This window comes from Carassius carassius, chromosome 13 (assembly GCF_963082965.1).
Source record: "Carassius carassius chromosome 13, fCarCar2.1, whole genome shotgun sequence".
NCBI classification, from domain to species: domain Eukaryota; kingdom Metazoa; phylum Chordata; class Actinopteri; order Cypriniformes; family Cyprinidae; genus Carassius; species Carassius carassius.
This window is the reverse complement of record NC_081767.1, coordinates 33,270,894-33,289,174: the sequence shown is the minus strand read 5'-3', so window position 1 is coordinate 33,289,174 and position 18,281 is coordinate 33,270,894. Positions and strand designations below refer to the sequence as shown.

Sequence of the window (18,281 nt, the reverse complement as noted above, 5' to 3'; positions counted from 1 at the left end):
CACTAAGCTGCTTGATTATTATAAATAATTTGTAAAATAATAATATTGAATGATTCATTCCTGTGATGTCTCGGGCAGGTCAGCTGCAGACGCATGCGTACTGTGAGAATCCCGACATCGTCTTGTGCGGAAACAAGTCGGACCTTGAGGACCAGCGCGCGGTGGAAGCGGTGAATGCACGGGAACTGGCAGAGAAATACGGGTGAGAAACGGCGTTCCCCTGAGACTTGTCCTGTGTCCGTGTCTGTTTCTGAAGATGACCTCGACTGCCCCGAAAATCCGAGCACTTCAGGACAGAAACACCTCAATATTGTTTCAAAGCATTCAGTTCAGTTCAGCTGCTGAGGAATAGTTGTGACGTCATAAGATTGTGCTGACATATATCAGTATATTTACTGTGTGATAGAGTTGTAGAACTGATAGAATAACATTACAGGTGAGGGGTTTCACTGTCTTGTTGGAGTCTCTTCACGATGTAGGTCTTCATGCGTGTTCTCAGGGTGCGGGCGACTCTAAGGATGTTTGTTTTAAGGGCCGTGTTTGTAGTGTGTTTGCCTAAGATGAGGACAGCTCTTGTTAAATGTGACACGGTAAGTATGCTGAAAACTAATATTGACTATGTTCGTGTGAGTCTTCAGTTTAGACAGAATCAGTCTTTTGAGGCAACTAAAAAGGTTTCGGCCTCGTGAATACTTCGGTGTGATTACATGAAAATGCTCTGCTCCGCTAATATGAAGAGTGATTCTTTCGCGTTAGGTATTACGAGATTGACAGGTAAAATATTTGTTCAGTAAGTTTGCAGTGACTCATCTGTTGAATGTCATCAGATTGTTTATATTCTGTTGACTGATCTTCACAACTAAACTCATCCAGGTGTGTCTTTGTACAAACATTGATGATAAAAATGGATGATTATCAGAAAATGATTTCTGAAGGATTATGTGACAATCAAGACTGGAGTAATGATGCTGAAAATTCAGCTAAATTCACATAGTAAACCATTAATTTAAATAATAGTATTTCACAATTTTACTGTATCTTTGATCTAGTAAATGCAGCTCTGGTGAGCAGAAGAGACCTCTTTATTCCAGACTTTATATAATGGAAGTGTAGATGTAACAAATTTTTCCATTCAATTAATTTTTTTACTTTCTAATACTACTACTAATAATAATGACTAATAATTATTATAAATGATATCATATTATACATGATTAATAAAAAAAAATATATATTTACTTTTTTTTATTTAAATTAATTATATATTCATGTATGTATGTATGTACTGTGTGTGTGTGTGTGTGTGTGTGTGTGTGTAAATATATATATATATATATATATATATATATATATATATATATATATATATATATATATATATATATATATATATATATATATATATATATATATATATATATATTACTAAATACTGGTTATTTAATATTATTTTTAAAATAATTCTACTCAAGTAGCAACTCGAAGCAGTTGATCATATAATAATAATAATATAATAAAATTAACTACTAGCTATATAAAAATGCTTAGAATTTTTTTTTTAACTACTAAAAAATTTTTTTTTTTTTGGTTTGGCTATATAAGCTGAGTGTTTATGTGATCACGAGAGAAGAATATAAAAGCATGTGAATTGAAGTTTATAAGACAGATTTCTGCAACCTATGTAGGCAACATTTTAGTGCTCATCAGTGAGTGCGGAGGCTGTTCTGCAGCAAACCAATGCTGTCTTCTATCACATGCATCATTTACAGCCATTTAAAAGAAAATTATTCTGAGATGTGTAATAATATACTTAGTAATTAATGAAATGCATCAGTAAAAGCAGCTGGCTAATGATAAATTGACTATTTTACCCAACATTTTTGTGCATTGAGTATTGCATTAATGGTTTAGCTAGTGCCCAAAACTCTATTGGAATTGTGGTTTGTGCTCCTAATCTGTTTTATTATTCTCTTCTTCCAGAGTCCCGTACTTCGAGACGAGCGCTGCGAACGGTGAGAACGTAAGTCGTGCCGTGGAGGTCCTGCTAGATCTGATCATGAAGCGCATGGAGAGATGTGTGGACAAATCCTGGATCCCCGATGGGATGGTTCGCACCAACGGCCACAGCACCAGCGATCTGGCAGAGCCACGTGACGCCGAGCAGAGCAAGTGCGGCTGCTAATGCCGTAAGAATCATTCCATTCAAGACGTAGCCAAGGCTCTCCGATCCTTTTCATGAGTACTAGTTTAGTTTACAGTTTAATTCAGCGGATAAAGAGGATAAGAGACCCTCAATGTGTTAAACTGTTGTTGTTGTTGTTGTTTTTCAGAATGGATGGTCTGAAGCCACCTAGATTCAAGTCTTCATGTTTTGAGAGCACTTTACACCAAATCCTGCATTCAGAAGCCTTAATGCGTCAGATGTTTCAAGGGCTTGATTTCTCTCACTGTTTCACTATTAGTGCACATCTATTATTAAAACTAGACCCATGCATGCATCATTGCAGTTCTCTGATTGTTAGAAAAATAAGTTTTGTGTTGATTTCTAAATAATAATAATAATAAAAACACATTAAATCATAGAAAATCGGATAAAAAAGAAAGAAAAAAAAGTTCATTTTTAAAAAATATTTGTTACAAATGTTTAGAATTTAAACACACACACACACACACACACACATATATATACACACACAAAATATCATTAAGATCCTGTCACTTTTTCAAAAACTATGAAAAAAAAAAAACCATCATATGGTGGAAATTGCTCCTGTGATAATTTGTGCTGGTTGTCCCGCTCTAGTGGACTGATGGTGAATAGCACTTCTATGCCACTTTTTAACAAGTTTATAGAATTTAACACTTTAAAGTTACTAGTTGACACTTTTAAGTGTTACTGTGTTATCTGTAGTCATGTAGATGTCCGAGACAAATAAAATAAGAATTTAGCTGTTATTGTATTCATTTGTAGGTTAGTGGTTGATTTGTATTGTACGTTTGTTTAGACATTCACCAGGTGTTGGTTGTGTTTTTTCTGCGTAGATCTATTTGCATTTAAACACAGGATTTAATTTGGAATGTTGTTTAGATGAAATACCCACATCTATACTACTAATATAAACTATGGTCATATAAAAAAAAAAAAATGGTTGTACAGTGCCAGTAGATTTTGTTCATCTCGTCTCTTTATAGTCTAACAAAAAACAAAGCGGATGAGTTTTGAGTGAATGTTTTTAATCTTCTGTGGACATTTTGGTTTTGTTTTCAGAATAATTTCCAAAGTGCTTTATTCTACTGTAGTGCCTGTAACACTGAATCAGTGCCAAACACTGTCTTTGTGCCAAATACTGAAACTCTATTTGAAAAAATAAATCTATTTTATTATTTATTATGATATTGTCGCATGCACTTTTTTAGCTGACGTGTTGAAATACTGGCGTCTGATGAAATCTGAAATTGCAGCAGATTTAGATGACCTTGGCTGTGTGTCATTTCATAATGCATTGATTGCTTCACTAAAAGCTTTATAGTTTAGCAATGCGCTTACAATCTTTATCCTTTTGTAGAAAGACAACCATTGTCTCCATCTAAGAAAACCAGAATAACATAGAAAACAAAAAGTGGATAGAATGTTTCGTTTCCCTTGCTGCTCTTATGACTTTTTTTTTCTCTGCTTACTTGATTAATAATAATAAATGCGTGTGTATATATTATGTATTTAGCAGATGCTTTCATTCAAAGCAACTTACAGTGCAATCTGGCTATAATTTTTTTTTTTTTACCAGTATGTGTGCTCCCTGGGAATTGAACCCATGACCTTTAACGCTGCTAATGGAAAGCTCTACCACTGAGCCACAGAAACTCTCTCTCTGTATATATATTATTACTAATCTACTGCTTTACTCTGGTCAGAATGAACTAATCAAAGACCCAGAGTCCTGAATACAGCATATTTAAACTATTTTACAGATTGTTGGAGCTGATTTCTGTCTTTTGTAATGAATATGCTGAAAAGATTATAAACTGTAGTGTATGTGTTGAGATTAGAATGAGGTTCTAAAGCGGATTTATGTATATGAACTGCGTCTCCTGGACGTTTACCTGAGATGAGCTGCAAGAGGCAAGAATTCTTATTTTTCGGATCAAAGTTAGACCAAATGCCAAACTGCTTTATAAGATGGTTTGTGCGATGCTTTACTTCAACACTTCTTATCAGTTAGGTTCAGTTCCAGGATCATACTATTTTTCATTTGCTTTATATAAAAAGCATTTTATACTGGCTGCAGAAAATTTAGTCTTTGTTTTCACATTTAAGACCTTATATAAAAAAATCTCAATAGATCAAACAGTGTAAAAACATCTTGGCTTTAAGACTTTCATTCACAATGTTTATGGAGTATAGTAGACAAGTTATAAGGACTTTATTGTCCGCTTGTTTTTTGTCCTTTTTTTTTGACAGATGGGGACCGTGTGGTTACTTGAGGTCATTAGCAAATAATGCATTTTTAAAATATTCCTTTAACATCTCTCACTGGACCTCTTTGTGTCATGATATCTTTATGGATATAATAAAGAGATTAAACACAAAAGTGCACTGATAATTTATTGTGATAATACAGGAATAGACTGAATGAGAACATTTATACACTTTATACAGAACTTTATACATATAATTTATTGTATTGAAAATTGTATTCTGTATGGTCAAGTATATTAATCATTCAAATAAATATTATGTAATTTAAATAATATAACATCACTTTAAGCATTGAAACTATACATAAAAATATAAAAACCCAGTTAAAATTGTATTCAATTATTTTTTTAAATCTTATTCAGTAGATGTTTAATTGACTAAAAAACTAGGTCCTGGTCTGTGGTCTCACAGACGGTTCGATGTCGATGTAACTTGAAGTTCCAGCTCAACACCTTTAATAAACAAAAGTCTTAAAATCATGACACAATCAAAATGCACTGTATTTACTTAATCATTAGTCTTTCTTTCTAGTCTTCAATAGTCAAATTTTAAACCCATTGGTAGTATTAAAATTCAGTTTCTCTTGGAAATATGTAACATTTCAGAAGTGAAATTGTGAAGAGCATTTTATGTTTCTGTCATCTATATGAAAGCAACTCATAATGTCAGACTCACCCTCAAGATCATTTTTAAGCTGTTGAGCTGCTGTTCTCAGTTCGTTCACAACATGCGGAAACTCTTCCTCAATCTTCTGAAACTGTTGTAACGACAGGGAGAAAAGGCTGCAGGCGGACAGAGCAGAAACTGTGGCCAACTGCCTTCCACCGAACAGGAAGCTGATCTCTGCAGAAACACACAATGTCTTAAAATGGTGATTTTGTGGCTGGTTACTCCCTTTTGAAACACATGGGAGTTTCGCAGCAAAGTTAGTAGAGCCATGGACCTTGATATCTCTCAATAATAAGATTATCTTTGAACTAATCACTGGCCCTGGGTCACTTCTATACAGTAATTGAAGAACAACATGTGAAAATGGTATGTTTCAAATGATAGTAGCTGTTCAGAAAACAGCAGGCGAAATGTTGCAGAATGACCTGCTGCTTCCTGAGAGCAACTGATGGACACTTTACAACATGGCAGATGTATGATGTCCAGATTTCGTTCATAATGACATACACTATTATATCGAATTTACTTTTTAATGGTCGCAAAATAATTACTTGTTCTAAAAACCTTAGGTTTGAAAGAAAGAAGAACGGTTTTGACTGTAAGTGTTTACTTATCACAAGTGAATTTCTGATTATCATCACCATTACATTAATTATTAGATTTTTTCCACGTACCAGTCTAAAGCTGTTCTAACATCTCTTTCAGATAAAACCATCGCTAAATGGCACATCAAATGGTAACTCTGCATTCTCTTTCAAAGGCAGAACTGAACTGCGGTCTGAATCATACTCCAGCAGGTTTCTCATACATCACCTCCAATATGATCTCCATCGCGCAGCTCCATTTGGAAGGATTCATTCTTCACGAGCACCCATCCATGCTCGATGAAGAACATGTGGTCAGCTTTAGCATCCTGATGAATGATGATGTCTCCTTGGCTGAATAACTCGTACTCCAACTTCACCAAGATGGCTTCTGTGAATTCTCTGTCATGCGTTATGAACATGGAGCCTTTGCTCAGCAGGTTGGGACACATATCTGCCATAATATCCTTTGAAAGAGAAAACAGAGCACTATTAGAATGATTTCTATATAAAAAGATTCTTTAGTTCCAAACAGGACACTGATTGGCTCATATGAATAAACCAGTGAGCGTGACACTGAGGTACATGTACGTTGTCTGTCCTGACCTTTGCTTATTCTAGGCACATATGAATGAGTTAGAAACCTTTCTCAGCCGTTTTGACACCAGATCAAGGATGTTCTTCTTATCATACTGCCACTTGCATTGGGCAGTGGTGCGCTGGCGCAACGCCCTGGGAAGCTTTTTGAACATTTTGGACGATTGTAGCTGGCTGATCTGTAATATTTACATGTCATGCTTTTAATTCATGTAGTTATTTGTTGAATAAATATCAGCTTTAGTTTAAAAAAAAAAAAACTTAAGAGCACCTTTTTCTTGTATTCATTGCCAGACACAGACATCCCTCCGACTGTTGAGATCAAGCAGGTAATGAGAGCGAAACACATTAAATATCCAATCACCATGCTAACAACAGCCGTCCACCGTTCTGCCATGGCTAAAAAACGAGAGTCATTTTAACATTTTTGCATTTTATTTGGTGGTGTTTGCTCATGCAAAACCTGATGCCGCAAAAGTACCAGTGCATTTTTTGCTATTTTTATCCCTAATCCTGATAGTAAAATGCCACAATTAAAGTTTTTTTTCAGGAGTTATTTATAAAATGTAATTATCTTCTCTCGAAATTGCTCAATACTGAAAGAATGTTGTGTGATATACGTGTTGGTGGTAGAATTGAATTAGTTGAAATCCAGGCCAACTGAGAGAAAGCTCTGAAGGAAGAATAGGAGTATTTTTCCCCAATTGAGGCATTCTGCAAAACATCAAAGAAAACAGAACAAATGTTAAGCATCACATTAATAAATGCCTGCATATGCACAACACAAATGGAGACGTACCTTGATATTCTCTTGCATGACCCAGCAGTCTTGGGGAAACTCCTCCAGCTGAGATATGAAGTACTGAACGCATGTGTTCCAGTGCCAAATGAGGATCATCAACAGGAACATGAAAAACACCCTGAAGAACCTCTTGACTTCTTCAAGCTGTATGTCAGTGACCTGGAATGACCGATGACACAGACAATGTCAGAACTTCAAATTTCATACAACTACAACATGTTGCTTGTTGGTTAATTGGAAAAATGTGAGACAACACTACAAAAAATTTTATCTACTGTCTTCTTACATTCATCTTTGGGATCTTATCAAACTATATTCTTAAAAGGATTAAAAAACAAACAAAAAAAACAGTACTGCCATTGATCATTTCATGCAGACACATGATACTGAAACTTACGCTTTCCAATTCAAAGCAGAATCTCAGAAGCTTCGGCACACGGAGTAAACGGATCAAACTGAAAATCCTCGCGAACATGAGTATCCGCACCAGCTTCGAAGCCATCAGTACATCAGTGTCGGCATGATAATAGTGCTCCTGTGGTCAATTAGACGTGCTTTCATTGGAGGCTGTACTGTGAGAAGTTAAGTATCTCCACAATTTGAACAGTGTGAGCGATATTAACTGATTATATGAATATAATTACCACAATAATAATGATAATGTCAACCGGAAAGGCAGCCACCACATCCGGACCCAACCAACTTCTTAAATAATCCTGCCTTATTATTTTTGGATCCAGGATGGCCTAGACAGAAACAGGTCTGCAGTGTATTTATTTTAATAGTCAACAATATTTTAGAACAGGAAAGCCATTAATAACTAACATTACAATATAGAGGAAATGAAGACACATTCCTACCTGACCATCGTCACTGAAAATACCCATCTGAAAATTTACGGCCACATCAAGACAAAAAATGACATCTGAGAACACATTGAAGGTCACCCAGTATTTGTGGCCACTCTCTTGCATATCCGCAGAAAATGCCATGTCTAGAGGAATTGTTATAAGGTTCACGAAAGTTAAGATCACCATGAACGTAAGATAGTAGTGCCTGTAAGACAGAAAAAAGCAAAAACATTTTTAAGGATAAGTGTGATGGCATTAAAAACAATGACATGCATGCTCAACATGGTATTTATTTACTTCTTTATTTATTTAGTGATAAAGCCATACCATGCAAATAACATGGTATATGAAGATCATTTAGTAGCCTACCAAATATAAAAGTATCATTATTAGCAACTGCAACATTTGGTGAGCATTTATATGCATTATAAACATTTATTTACAGCATCTATATACATTATTTGCATTTAAATACATTATAAATGTAATTTAAATTGCAAGACAGGTTTTTTCCTGGCTCAAAATGAGGCAGAGGTGGTACCATCTCAGGTCATCTTTATTGTAAAAAAAATAACATACAAACCATATACTATTGTAATTGTGTGTTAAATATAGGGTTCTATGAAATCTGTTTATTTTTTTCAAATTCCATAAAAAAATTTCTAGAATCCTTTTTAATGGATAAATTACATGTTATTAATCATGTCTAATTAATTAATTATACAATGTCACATCAGTTTATTAAAAGTTTGATAAAAGTGACATGTTTAGGGCTATATGAAATCTTTTTTTTTTCTTTCACCATGTTTTTTTTTTACCAAATTCTGTGTTGCAGCATGTCTAATTATTTGAATGCATAAAAACAACTTTATTTATTCACATTTATTCTTAAAATAGCCTTATGAAATGTTTTCTGTAAATTAAACTTTTTTTTGGCAAAGTGATTTACTATAAAAATTTAAACATTGAAGAAATGTTGTGTGATCATTCCTCAAAAAAAAAAAAAGTTTTAATAATTGTATTAGTAGTATGTACATTCTGCTGAACAAGAGTAATATATTTCTGCTGCAAAGTATTCAAGTTAACCCGGACTTTTATTTTGACAGGTTGTCGTGAATACCTTTATATTTCTGTGTGTAGATCATATGATGGTAGTTTTACTTAAACGGAATGGTAAAATACCCATGAAGTGATTGACAAAGCAGTTCTGGAAATATTGTTAGTGTATTTATGTCCTCATTTAGTGAGAAGACAGATGCATGCTTCAGTGTGTGTGTAGTAAACAAAACCGCAAGTTTTTTATTCAAACAGAGATATGATCGAGTTAATGCTCATCAGACTGCATAAATCAGTGGAACATTAATAGCAATGCTGATTCTGTGTAAAGAAACATCAAGTAAACTTGTATTAAAAAACAAGTCAGAAAATCTTTTCAAATATGAACTAAAAGCTGTAATGAAAGCAGTTCAGTGAAAAAATTTGGCTACCACTGCACTGCCTCACAATTCTCTGCAGGAAAAACCCTGCAAGAGTAACATTTCACATTATTACATTCCAATTGAATTACGTTTATTAAAAATATAAACATGAACTGTATTTAAATTATAATTTTATTACTAGCATAACGTTACTTTAAATATTTGTTCAGTGTAGTGTTGTCATGCATGTTTAGTGTTAATAAACTGGAAATAAAAATAGAGGGCATATTATTTATTCATTTTGAAAACATATCAATCACAAACGATCACATTTATAATTAGCATATGTTAAATGATTAGAAAGTATAGTGAACACGATACTGGTTTACTTGAGGGAGAGTAACGTTAACGTTAGTTAAGTCCGTGTTACCTGCTGCGACTCCGGGGATGAATCACCCATCGAGAAGTTTTAACTTCCTTTTTCTCTTCATTTTCGTTCCTAGTGTTCACCGCTCGTCTTCCGTGTAGGACATCTTTAAGGCCAGAAAATCGTGTTTTCCTTGGGCCACTTGAGTTACTTTCACTCATCTCGACCGAGAAGCTGACAGCAGACAGCGGTTTAGGGTTACTTCGTTATATTCGTTATTTAAGTTTTGAATGTTAAAGTGGCGCGAATCGGCGCGTGACGGCAGAGCTAACGTTACTTCGCGCGTTAAAGGACGTTTCAGAGAAAAACGTCCATTAGACAAACTAGATATGACTAATAGAATGGTTTCCTTATGAGACGTTTAGAGCTTATTATGTATAAAATATTCAGATTATCTGATAAATGTAGGTCTTTATACTGATAACTGTTTACTTGAAATTAAAGTAATAATTATTTTAAGTTTAATTACCCAATAATGTTGTAGATTCCACATTTGCATATGACGCATGCAGTAAAAAAATCATAGCTATCGAAATGTTACCATGATATTAAATAAATGATAAAATTTCGTATTTCGATTTGAAACCCCTTTACATTTTTCTGAGATGTTTTTTTATGACAAACAATTTGAAAATTAGACTAATTTAATAAAAAAAAAACATAATTCTGTCAATATCAGTCGTTTTGTAGTTATTATTATTATTAAAATAAATTGTGTTTGGCCCATCACCATGTTTTTTTTTTCCCTACATTTTTTGAAAATTCCTCACATTAGGCCAACAAACAAAAATATGAGGAACAAAAGACATAAATAAAAGTTAATAAAACTATTAAAAGAGTCCATAAATTGTTTTGAAAAATATTTTTGTTTTGTAAAATTATGTGACATATTCCTATTCCCTTTCTGATATCTTTATGCACACACACACACACACACACACATACCTACTTAACCACAATGTGAGGACGTATGACTGGAAACCCTACCTTTAGGGACACCCCTTTCTGAAGGGTCTAGAGACTAAAGAAAGATATGACTGCACTTCTGGAGAAGCTGTCATCACAAATATCACTTGATTTTATCAATAAAAGCCTTCCTTAAAGACCTGACATTTTACCTTCACTTTAGGGACATTATTTTATATGTCCATTTTGGGGACATTAAACACAAACTCTGATCAAGTCATACTTTGAGGACCATGGTGATACACAAACTCTGGTTAAGGTATACTTTCAGGACATTGTTGAGATGGTATATATTATTTATCCTAAGAAGACAGAAGTAGAATATTACAATTCACAGTTCCAATACTGGACAGTGAAATCAAGCTAGTGCAAAGATACAGGTGTGAGAGAGTAAACTGGGTTTCTTCTTTTCAGCAAGATCACTGTAAATGGGTAGCCTACATGTTTTGTCTGATTTGTAGCTTGAGATCAAGTGCCTTTGGCTGCTCAGTTGGGGAATGACAATTAACATTCAGAAATATTATTGATTTGACTGATTGACTATCAGAAGCAAAAGATGAACAGAATTGAGCTGAATAATAACACTATTGTCTTTAATTTCAACTGCAAAACAGCTCTACATTAGTCATTTCATAATTGTTGACATTTGCAAGTTATTTTATGTGTGTGAAGCTCCTTTGAAACCATCTGTATTGTATCATGCGCTATAGAAATAAAACGGACTTCACTTCATGGCAGAGAACCTTTCACTGACCGAATCTGCATCCCTCCCATAGTTAATTTGGCATCGACTGTAAACTAATCATTATCACAAAAACATCTTAAGGAGTTTTCCTCACCAGAGTCATCTTTGGCTACACACTGGGGTTATAAGACATTAGGCATGTTCTTCTGTAGTAATTGTCAAAAAAAACTCTATACAAATAAAAATAGTGATACACACACTCCGCTTAAATGACCCTTTGGGGACTCGAGTGACACACACACTCCGATTAAATGACTCTTTGGGGACTCGAGTGACACACACACTCCGCTTAAATGACCCTTTGGGGACTCGAGTGACACACACACTCCGCTTAAATGACCCTTTGGGGACTCGAGTGACACACACACTCCGCTTAAATGACCCTTTGGGGACTCGAGTGACACACACACTCCGCTTAAATGACCCTTTGGGGACTCGAGTGACACACACACTCCGATTAAATGACTCTTTGGGGACTCGAGTGACACACACACTCCGATTAAATGACTCTTTGGGGACTCAAGTGACACACACTCCGATTAAATGCCTCTTTGGGGACTCAAGTGACACACACACACACTCCAATTGAACGACTCTATGGGGACTCAGGTGACACACACTCCGATTAAATGACTCTTTAATATTAACAGTCTTGGACACATTGTGTTGAAAGTGCACATTGCAGTTAATGACAGAACTTCAAAAAAAAAAATTTTTAAAGAACAACAATGAAAAATCAATTAACTTGGAGGTGGGAATGATTCTCAGTGCCCAACTATCCTCTGTACTTCCTCCATCCACCCTTCTTCAAAATCTCTCTACTTCCTCCTTTACATTCTCTCCTCCCTCTTTAACTCTACTCATCCCTCTTTTTACCCTCTTTACTCCTCCCTCTCTTTATCCTCTTTAACTCTACTCCTCACTCTTTTTACCCTCTTTACTCCTCCCTCTCTTTATCCTCTTTAACTCTACTCCTCACTCTTTTTACCCGCTTACACCTCCCTCTTTTCATCCTCTTTACTTTTACTCCCTCTATTCATCCCTTATATTAGCTGTGCTGGACATGGGCTGTGGCTGGATGTAACCGATTGGTGAGAGTTGCCGTGTGCAGACGAGAGAAGCTGAAAACTGAGATGTGATGTCAGACACTTTCTGCTTCCTGTAGTGACGCTCAGGCTAAGTTTTCATACTTTACCACAGCTGAAGTGGAATAAACGCATTATTTTCCAAATACAGATATTTCAGAGACATTTTCATTCAATACATGCACTACTGTTTGTACAAGAATAAAGTTCAAAGTAAGCCTAAATACCAGTGAAGTGGGGTCTACATTGTTTTATTTTGATAAACATTTATCGCAACTACATGAAAAGAGCTTTTACTGTTATAAAGAACAGATGTGATCCTTAGTGGAACTGAAGGTGTGAGAAGAAACATGAAACACACGTGATCGTTGTCAAGCGGTGTACTCTGCCAATCGTGGATTAGCTGTGTCATCATCAGAGCTTGTGAGTCGCTCTAGAGAATCTGCTCTGGCTGAGTCCTCCTGCTCTCCAATCACTCTAGTTGTACTCTGTTGCCTTATGGCACAGTCACGGGCGTCGCTGTCTGAAGTCGGACACAAGTTCTAACCGTCAAGAACTGCTCAAGTTAGCCGCTGATCGTTCTGCAGCGCTGCATGAAGTCCAACAAGCCTAATGCTCTCCTCCCCTCCCTCTTTACCTCCCCTTTACATTCTCTCCTCCCTCTTTACCTCCCCTTTACATTCTCTCCTCCCTCTTTACGTCCCCTTTACATTCTCTCCTCCCTCTTTACGTCCCCTTTACATTCTCTCCTCCCTCTTTACGCCCCCTTTACATTCTCTCCTCCCTCTTTATGTCCCCTTTACATTCTCTCCTCCCTCTTTATGTCCCCTTTACATTCTCTCCTCCCTCTTTACGTCCCCTTTACATTCTCTCCTCCCTCTTTACGTCCCCTTTACATTCTCTCCTCCCGCTTTACGCCCCCTTTACATTCTCTCCTCCCGCTTTACGTCGCCTTTACATTCTCTCCTCCCTCTTTACGTCCCCTTTACATTCTCTCCTCCCTCTTTACGCCCCCTTTACATTCTCTCCTCCCGCTTTACGTCGCCTTTACATTCTCTCCTCCCTCTTTACGTCCCCTTTACATTCTCTCCTCCCTCTTTACGTCCCCTTTACATACTCTCCTACTTTACGTCCTTTACGTCCCCCTTTACATGCTCTCCTCCCTCTTTACGTCCCCTTTACATTCTCTCCCTCTTTACGTCCCCTTTACATTCTCTCCTCCCTCTTTACGTCCCCGTTAAATTCTCTCCTCCCTCTTTACGTCCCCTTTACATACTCTCCTCCCTCTTTAAGTCCCCTTTACATACTCTCCTCCCTCTTTACGTCCCCTTTACATTCTCTCCTCCCTCTTTACGTCCCCTTTACATTCTCTCCTCCCTCTTTACGTCCCCTTTACATTCTCTCCTCCCTCTTTACGTCCCCTTTACATTCTCTCCTCCCTCTTTACGTCCCCTTTACATTCTCTCCTCCCTCTTTACGTCCCCTTTACATTCTCTCCTCCCTCTTTACGTCCCCTTTACATACTCTCCTACTTTATGTCCTTTACGTCCCCCTTTACATGCTCTCCTCCCTCTTTACGTCCCCTTTACATTCTCTCCTCCCTCTTTACGTCCCCTTTACATTCTCTCCTCCCTCTTTACGTCCCCTTTACATTCTCTCCTCCCTCTTTACGTCCCCTTTACATTCTCTCCTCCCTCTTTACGTCCCCATTACATTCTCTTCTCCCTCTTTACGTCCCCGTTACATTCTCTCCTCCCTCTTTACGTCCCCTTTACATGCTCCTACTTTACGTCCCCCTTTACATTCTCTCCTCCCTCTTTACGTCCCCTTTACATTCTCTCCTCCCTCTTTACGTCCCCTTTACATGCTCTCCTACTTTACGTCCTTTACGTCCCCTTTACATTCTCTCCTCCCTCTTTACGTTGGTATTTAGGCTTATGTTGAACTTTATTCTTGTACAAACAGACACTGTATTAAGCAGTGCATGTATTGAATGAAAATGTCTCTGAAATATCTGTGTATTTGGAAAATAATGCATTTTTTCTACTTCAGCTGTGGTAAAGTATGCAAACAGCGCGAGCGTCTCTTAATTTTAATGTCTACACCTTTATCTTCATTTCTTTTAATTTAGCTCAATTTCTTACGAAAAGAGCATAATGTGCAAAGTGTTGAAGTGTTTGTGTCTCCCTACAAACCACCCTTTCTTTTAAGAGTCGTGATCCTGTTCCGCACGTAATTTTTCACACCAGTCCATGTTTGCTGCTTCAAAGCTTCTGGCTCTGCATCACTACGGGAAGCAGAAAGTGTCTGACATCACATCTCAGTTTTTAGCTTCTCTCGTCTGCACACGGCAACTCTCACCAATCGGTTACATCCAGCCACAGCTATTCACTCTTCCCTTTTTATCATCTTTACATTCTCCCCTCCCTCTATGACAGAAATATCAAAAAGTTTAACATGACATTTCATCCAACTTCATTGAAACTGAACAAAGAAAATTGACTCTTACTATCCTCTACTTCTTCATTAGCCTTCTTATACTCTTACTTTTCACTTTATATTCTGTTTCATTCCATCCACAAAATATTTCTACACCTTTATCCTCATTTCTTTTAATTTAGCTCCATTTCCTACAAAAAGAGCATAATGTGCAAAGTGTTGAAGTGTTTGTGCCTCCCTACAAACCACCCTTTCTTTTAAGAGTCGTGATCTTGTTCCGCACATAATTTTTCACACCAGTCCATGTTCGCTGCTTCAAAGCTTCTGGCTCTGCGTGAATGCATCTTTCACAGTCTTGCTTACCAGGAACTTTGCATGTCTTGATGAAACTCATCATGTGTCTCTCTACTGCTTTTACCTCACTGTCCTCCCATTTCTTTTTTGGAGCATTTGAAGAACCTATGAAATAATTAAAAAGTAAATTCTCATTACACATTCTCATTACAACTAAATCGGTGAGTAAAGAGCAAATCAAGACTGTCCTAATGCATAACTTTTTTTTTAATTTGTCTGGATATTGCTGCATGGAGCTAATTCATGTTTATTTGATTATTGTTGTTTGTGCAATGTAGAGATTTTTCTTACCTTGATCCTCCTGTGAAACAGCTTGATCAGATTGAACGGGTTGATCAGTCTTTACTGGTGCTGTTGACTGAGATAGGTCACTGGAATCCTCCTCATCACTTGACATGGAATCACCTTGGGCCTCAAGTTGCTCTTAATAATTAATTAACAAAAAATGAACACTTTATTGCTTATACCTAGTATCTGTGACATGAATATATACATTGTTTTGCAAATATGTACAGCAGAGATACACACAGAGCAAGTATACTCATACCATTTGGGTCGATTTCAATGTCATCAAGTTTCTTTCCTTTGTAGTCAGACAGTGTTCCTTTCTCCATGGCCATTAGGACTTTACTCATTTTTGCCAGCTGCAGTGTTCCCTCTGGTAACCGATAATACTGTCTGTGGATTCTGATATCATGACCAAGGAAATCAGCCAGTTGGTCTGCTTCATTCTCATTAAGGTTTAGAATTTTAGACATGGTTGCTATGTGTTTCCTGAGCCTAGTTGATGACAGTGCTTCAGGGTTCTTTATGCCACATTCGCAAGCAGCTTTGTTGATGCACTCTCCTCCTCTGTAGGCAGACATTGCTCCACACCTAGCAAACATAAAGGGATTCTCTGCTGGAACACAACAAAGCTCACGCGTTTCAACAAGCAGCTCCATGGCAGAAACCATGGAAGGCTTGAGGAGCACAGGAACCTTTCTCCCTCGTTTACCACGGATCTCAACTCTTGAGAAGTGCAGACACAGCTTCCTCTCAAACTCAGACAGACAGATGGCAATGTCTTCGTGTAGCTCAGAAGTATCCCTGCTTTTAAAAGCTGACAAAAGCATCCGGGATACCTCACCTTCTCTCCTTCGGTTGAACAGGATGACCTGGGACAGCGTGACCTTGGCTAGAGCAGCGTAGCTGTCAGCAGAAGGGCAAGATCTGAGCTTACTTAGGAGCTCATTGTGTTTCTTTTCAAGATGTGTGTGCAGGACTTTGACATCCTGAGTGAAAGGAATGATCTGTGGTGTGTTCCACTTGGCTTCTTTCAATGTAGTTATAGCACCAGCAGAAATGTACTCATTCCACCTTGCCTGGTGTATTTTCCTGAAGTCTCGGGCACACTCAGCACGCTCATGATCTCCATACATCATGGCATTGCTCTCAACAATGCTAGATATCTTGTTTAAAGAATGCCCAAGTTTGAGAGCTAAAGAAGGAATGCGGTAGGAGTTTTTCTCTTCATCATAGCCAGATACAACTTTAACAGCTGCTATGACATGTTTGAAGTTAGTTGGTATGATGAAGTCTACCATTGTTCTCAGTGGGGTAATCTTCCTTGCTTCAAGAAGAAGTCTGCCTACTTCTCTCATCTTCTGTCTGATGTAGTCATGTTTGGTCACATCAGACCCCATCCTGTTGAACATGTGCTCCCCCAGCTGCATGATGCATCTGTCAGTATGAACTACACGCGAAACTTCATCATAGTTCATAAAGGAGAGTACTTTCTTAAATCCTTTGCTCACTTCTAAGCCGACTGGTGTGTTTAGAGCACACAGGGATCGAACTCTTTTCCTGCCCTGGGCATCCTCATTTTTTGGTTTCAGGGGACAGTTTTTGATATGTTTCCAAAGGCTACGCTTGTTATAAAGCCCTTGGCAGTAAATGCAGTGAATAAATTCATTGGCTCTTTGTCTATTTTTTGGACGGTAGCAGGCAATCATCTCCCCATGTCCTTGTCTCACCACATCGGTGTTGTGGGCAAAGTTGCCCCTTTTTCTAAGGAGGTTTAACTGGACTCGTCTTTCTTTGGAATGTTTTGGAAATGCTACTGCCTTTACAACCCCCACTTCATTGCGATGGACAAATTCAAGGTGTCTGGCCATTTTTGAATATGGCTTAAAGCAATAAAGGCAATACTGCTTTTTGTTGTACGTCTTGTGTTCCTGCTTTGGTGATGGCATTGACTGAATAAAAGTCTTTGTCTCTTTAGATTGGCATTTCATCTTTTTAGGTGATGGTGTGGTCATACATTGATCAGATAAACTGCCTGCCTCTTTGGGAGATGTTGGATGTATCAAAGCACTTTTGACCATGTCATGTCCAGAAGAACTACCATCCGAATCATCTGAGCTGATTTTTGGTATGTAGTCAACATCGCTGTAGTCTGTGACATCGCTGTAGTCTGTATCACAGACGGCACTTCCTGAATACTGAATGAGAGAATTTAACACTTACTCAAATAGTACAAAATGGTTTGGTTTTTTTTCAATTATATATTTTAGTGATCACACGAGTACACCACTGCCAGAATCTAATAGAACAGGTAGTATTTGGGCATAGTGGGTATGGCAGTGGATCATGTAACATTACGTTTCATCATTTGCCGATACTGGCAAGCAAAGCCATAATTATGCAAAAAATAGAGCGTATAAGTGATCACATGGCAAGTCACATACCTGTCTTTTTCTTGATGGCCTTAAAGAGGATATCTGGAAGAGGAGAAATACAAACAAATATAAATAATATATAATTTCATATAATTTATTGTAAGATCTACCAGTCCAAAAATGAATCTACCCACCTCCCTTAATGAG

General features: G+C 37.2%; 3 protein-coding genes and 1 long non-coding RNA gene across 6 annotated transcripts in view; 1 reads left to right on the top strand and 3 right to left on the bottom strand.

Annotated features, from left to right (window-relative positions):
• Nucleotides 1-2,733, top strand: part of LOC132156388 (ras-related protein Rab-27A-like) — a 19,219-nt gene extending 16,486 nt beyond the window's left edge. For both annotated transcript variants that reach the window (XM_059565378.1, XM_059565379.1), the window contains exons 5-7: nt 79-202; nt 1,981-2,186; nt 2,331-2,733. In XM_059565378.1, the coding sequence (XP_059421361.1) occupies nt 79-202; nt 1,981-2,182 (326 nt within the window). In that variant the 3' untranslated portion in view covers nt 2,183-2,186; nt 2,331-2,733. The remainder of the gene's footprint in view (nt 1-78; nt 203-1,980; nt 2,187-2,330) is intronic.
• Nucleotides 2,734-4,703: 1,970 nt separating this feature from the next.
• LOC132155746 (potassium/sodium hyperpolarization-activated cyclic nucleotide-gated channel 1) lies at nt 4,704-10,065 on the bottom strand. Its single transcript, XM_059564458.1, has 11 exons — nt 9,829-10,065; nt 7,990-8,185; nt 7,774-7,875; nt 7,527-7,664; nt 7,127-7,288; nt 6,948-7,041; nt 6,599-6,726; nt 6,375-6,506; nt 5,960-6,197; nt 5,153-5,320; nt 4,704-4,929 (listed from the first exon to the last, which is right to left on the bottom strand). Exons 1-11 carry the CDS (start codon nt 9,984-9,986, stop codon nt 4,883-4,885), a joined length of 1,563 nt encoding a protein of 520 aa, XP_059420441.1. The 5' UTR covers nt 9,987-10,065; the 3' UTR covers nt 4,704-4,882.
• Nucleotides 10,066-10,751: 686 nt separating this feature from the next.
• On the bottom strand, nt 10,752-14,896 carry LOC132156387 (uncharacterized). Of its 2 annotated transcripts, XR_009437407.1 has the most exons (4): nt 14,512-14,896; nt 12,460-13,289; nt 12,171-12,392; nt 10,752-12,069 (listed from the first exon to the last, which is right to left on the bottom strand). It is a non-coding gene; the product is annotated as an uncharacterized LOC132156387 (long non-coding RNA). The 2 variants fall into 2 exon arrangements; XR_009437406.1 differs by having other exon boundaries at nt 12,171-13,289.
• A 130-nt stretch (nt 14,897-15,026) lies between these two features.
• LOC132156386 (uncharacterized) lies at nt 15,027-17,660 on the bottom strand. The gene is made up of 3 exons (XM_059565377.1): nt 15,962-17,660; nt 15,706-15,837; nt 15,027-15,519 (listed from the first exon to the last, which is right to left on the bottom strand). Exons 1-3 carry the CDS (start codon nt 17,646-17,648, stop codon nt 15,299-15,301), a joined length of 2,040 nt encoding a protein of 679 aa, XP_059421360.1. The 5' UTR covers nt 17,649-17,660; the 3' UTR covers nt 15,027-15,298.
• Between the last annotated feature and the right edge of the window lie 621 nt (nt 17,661-18,281).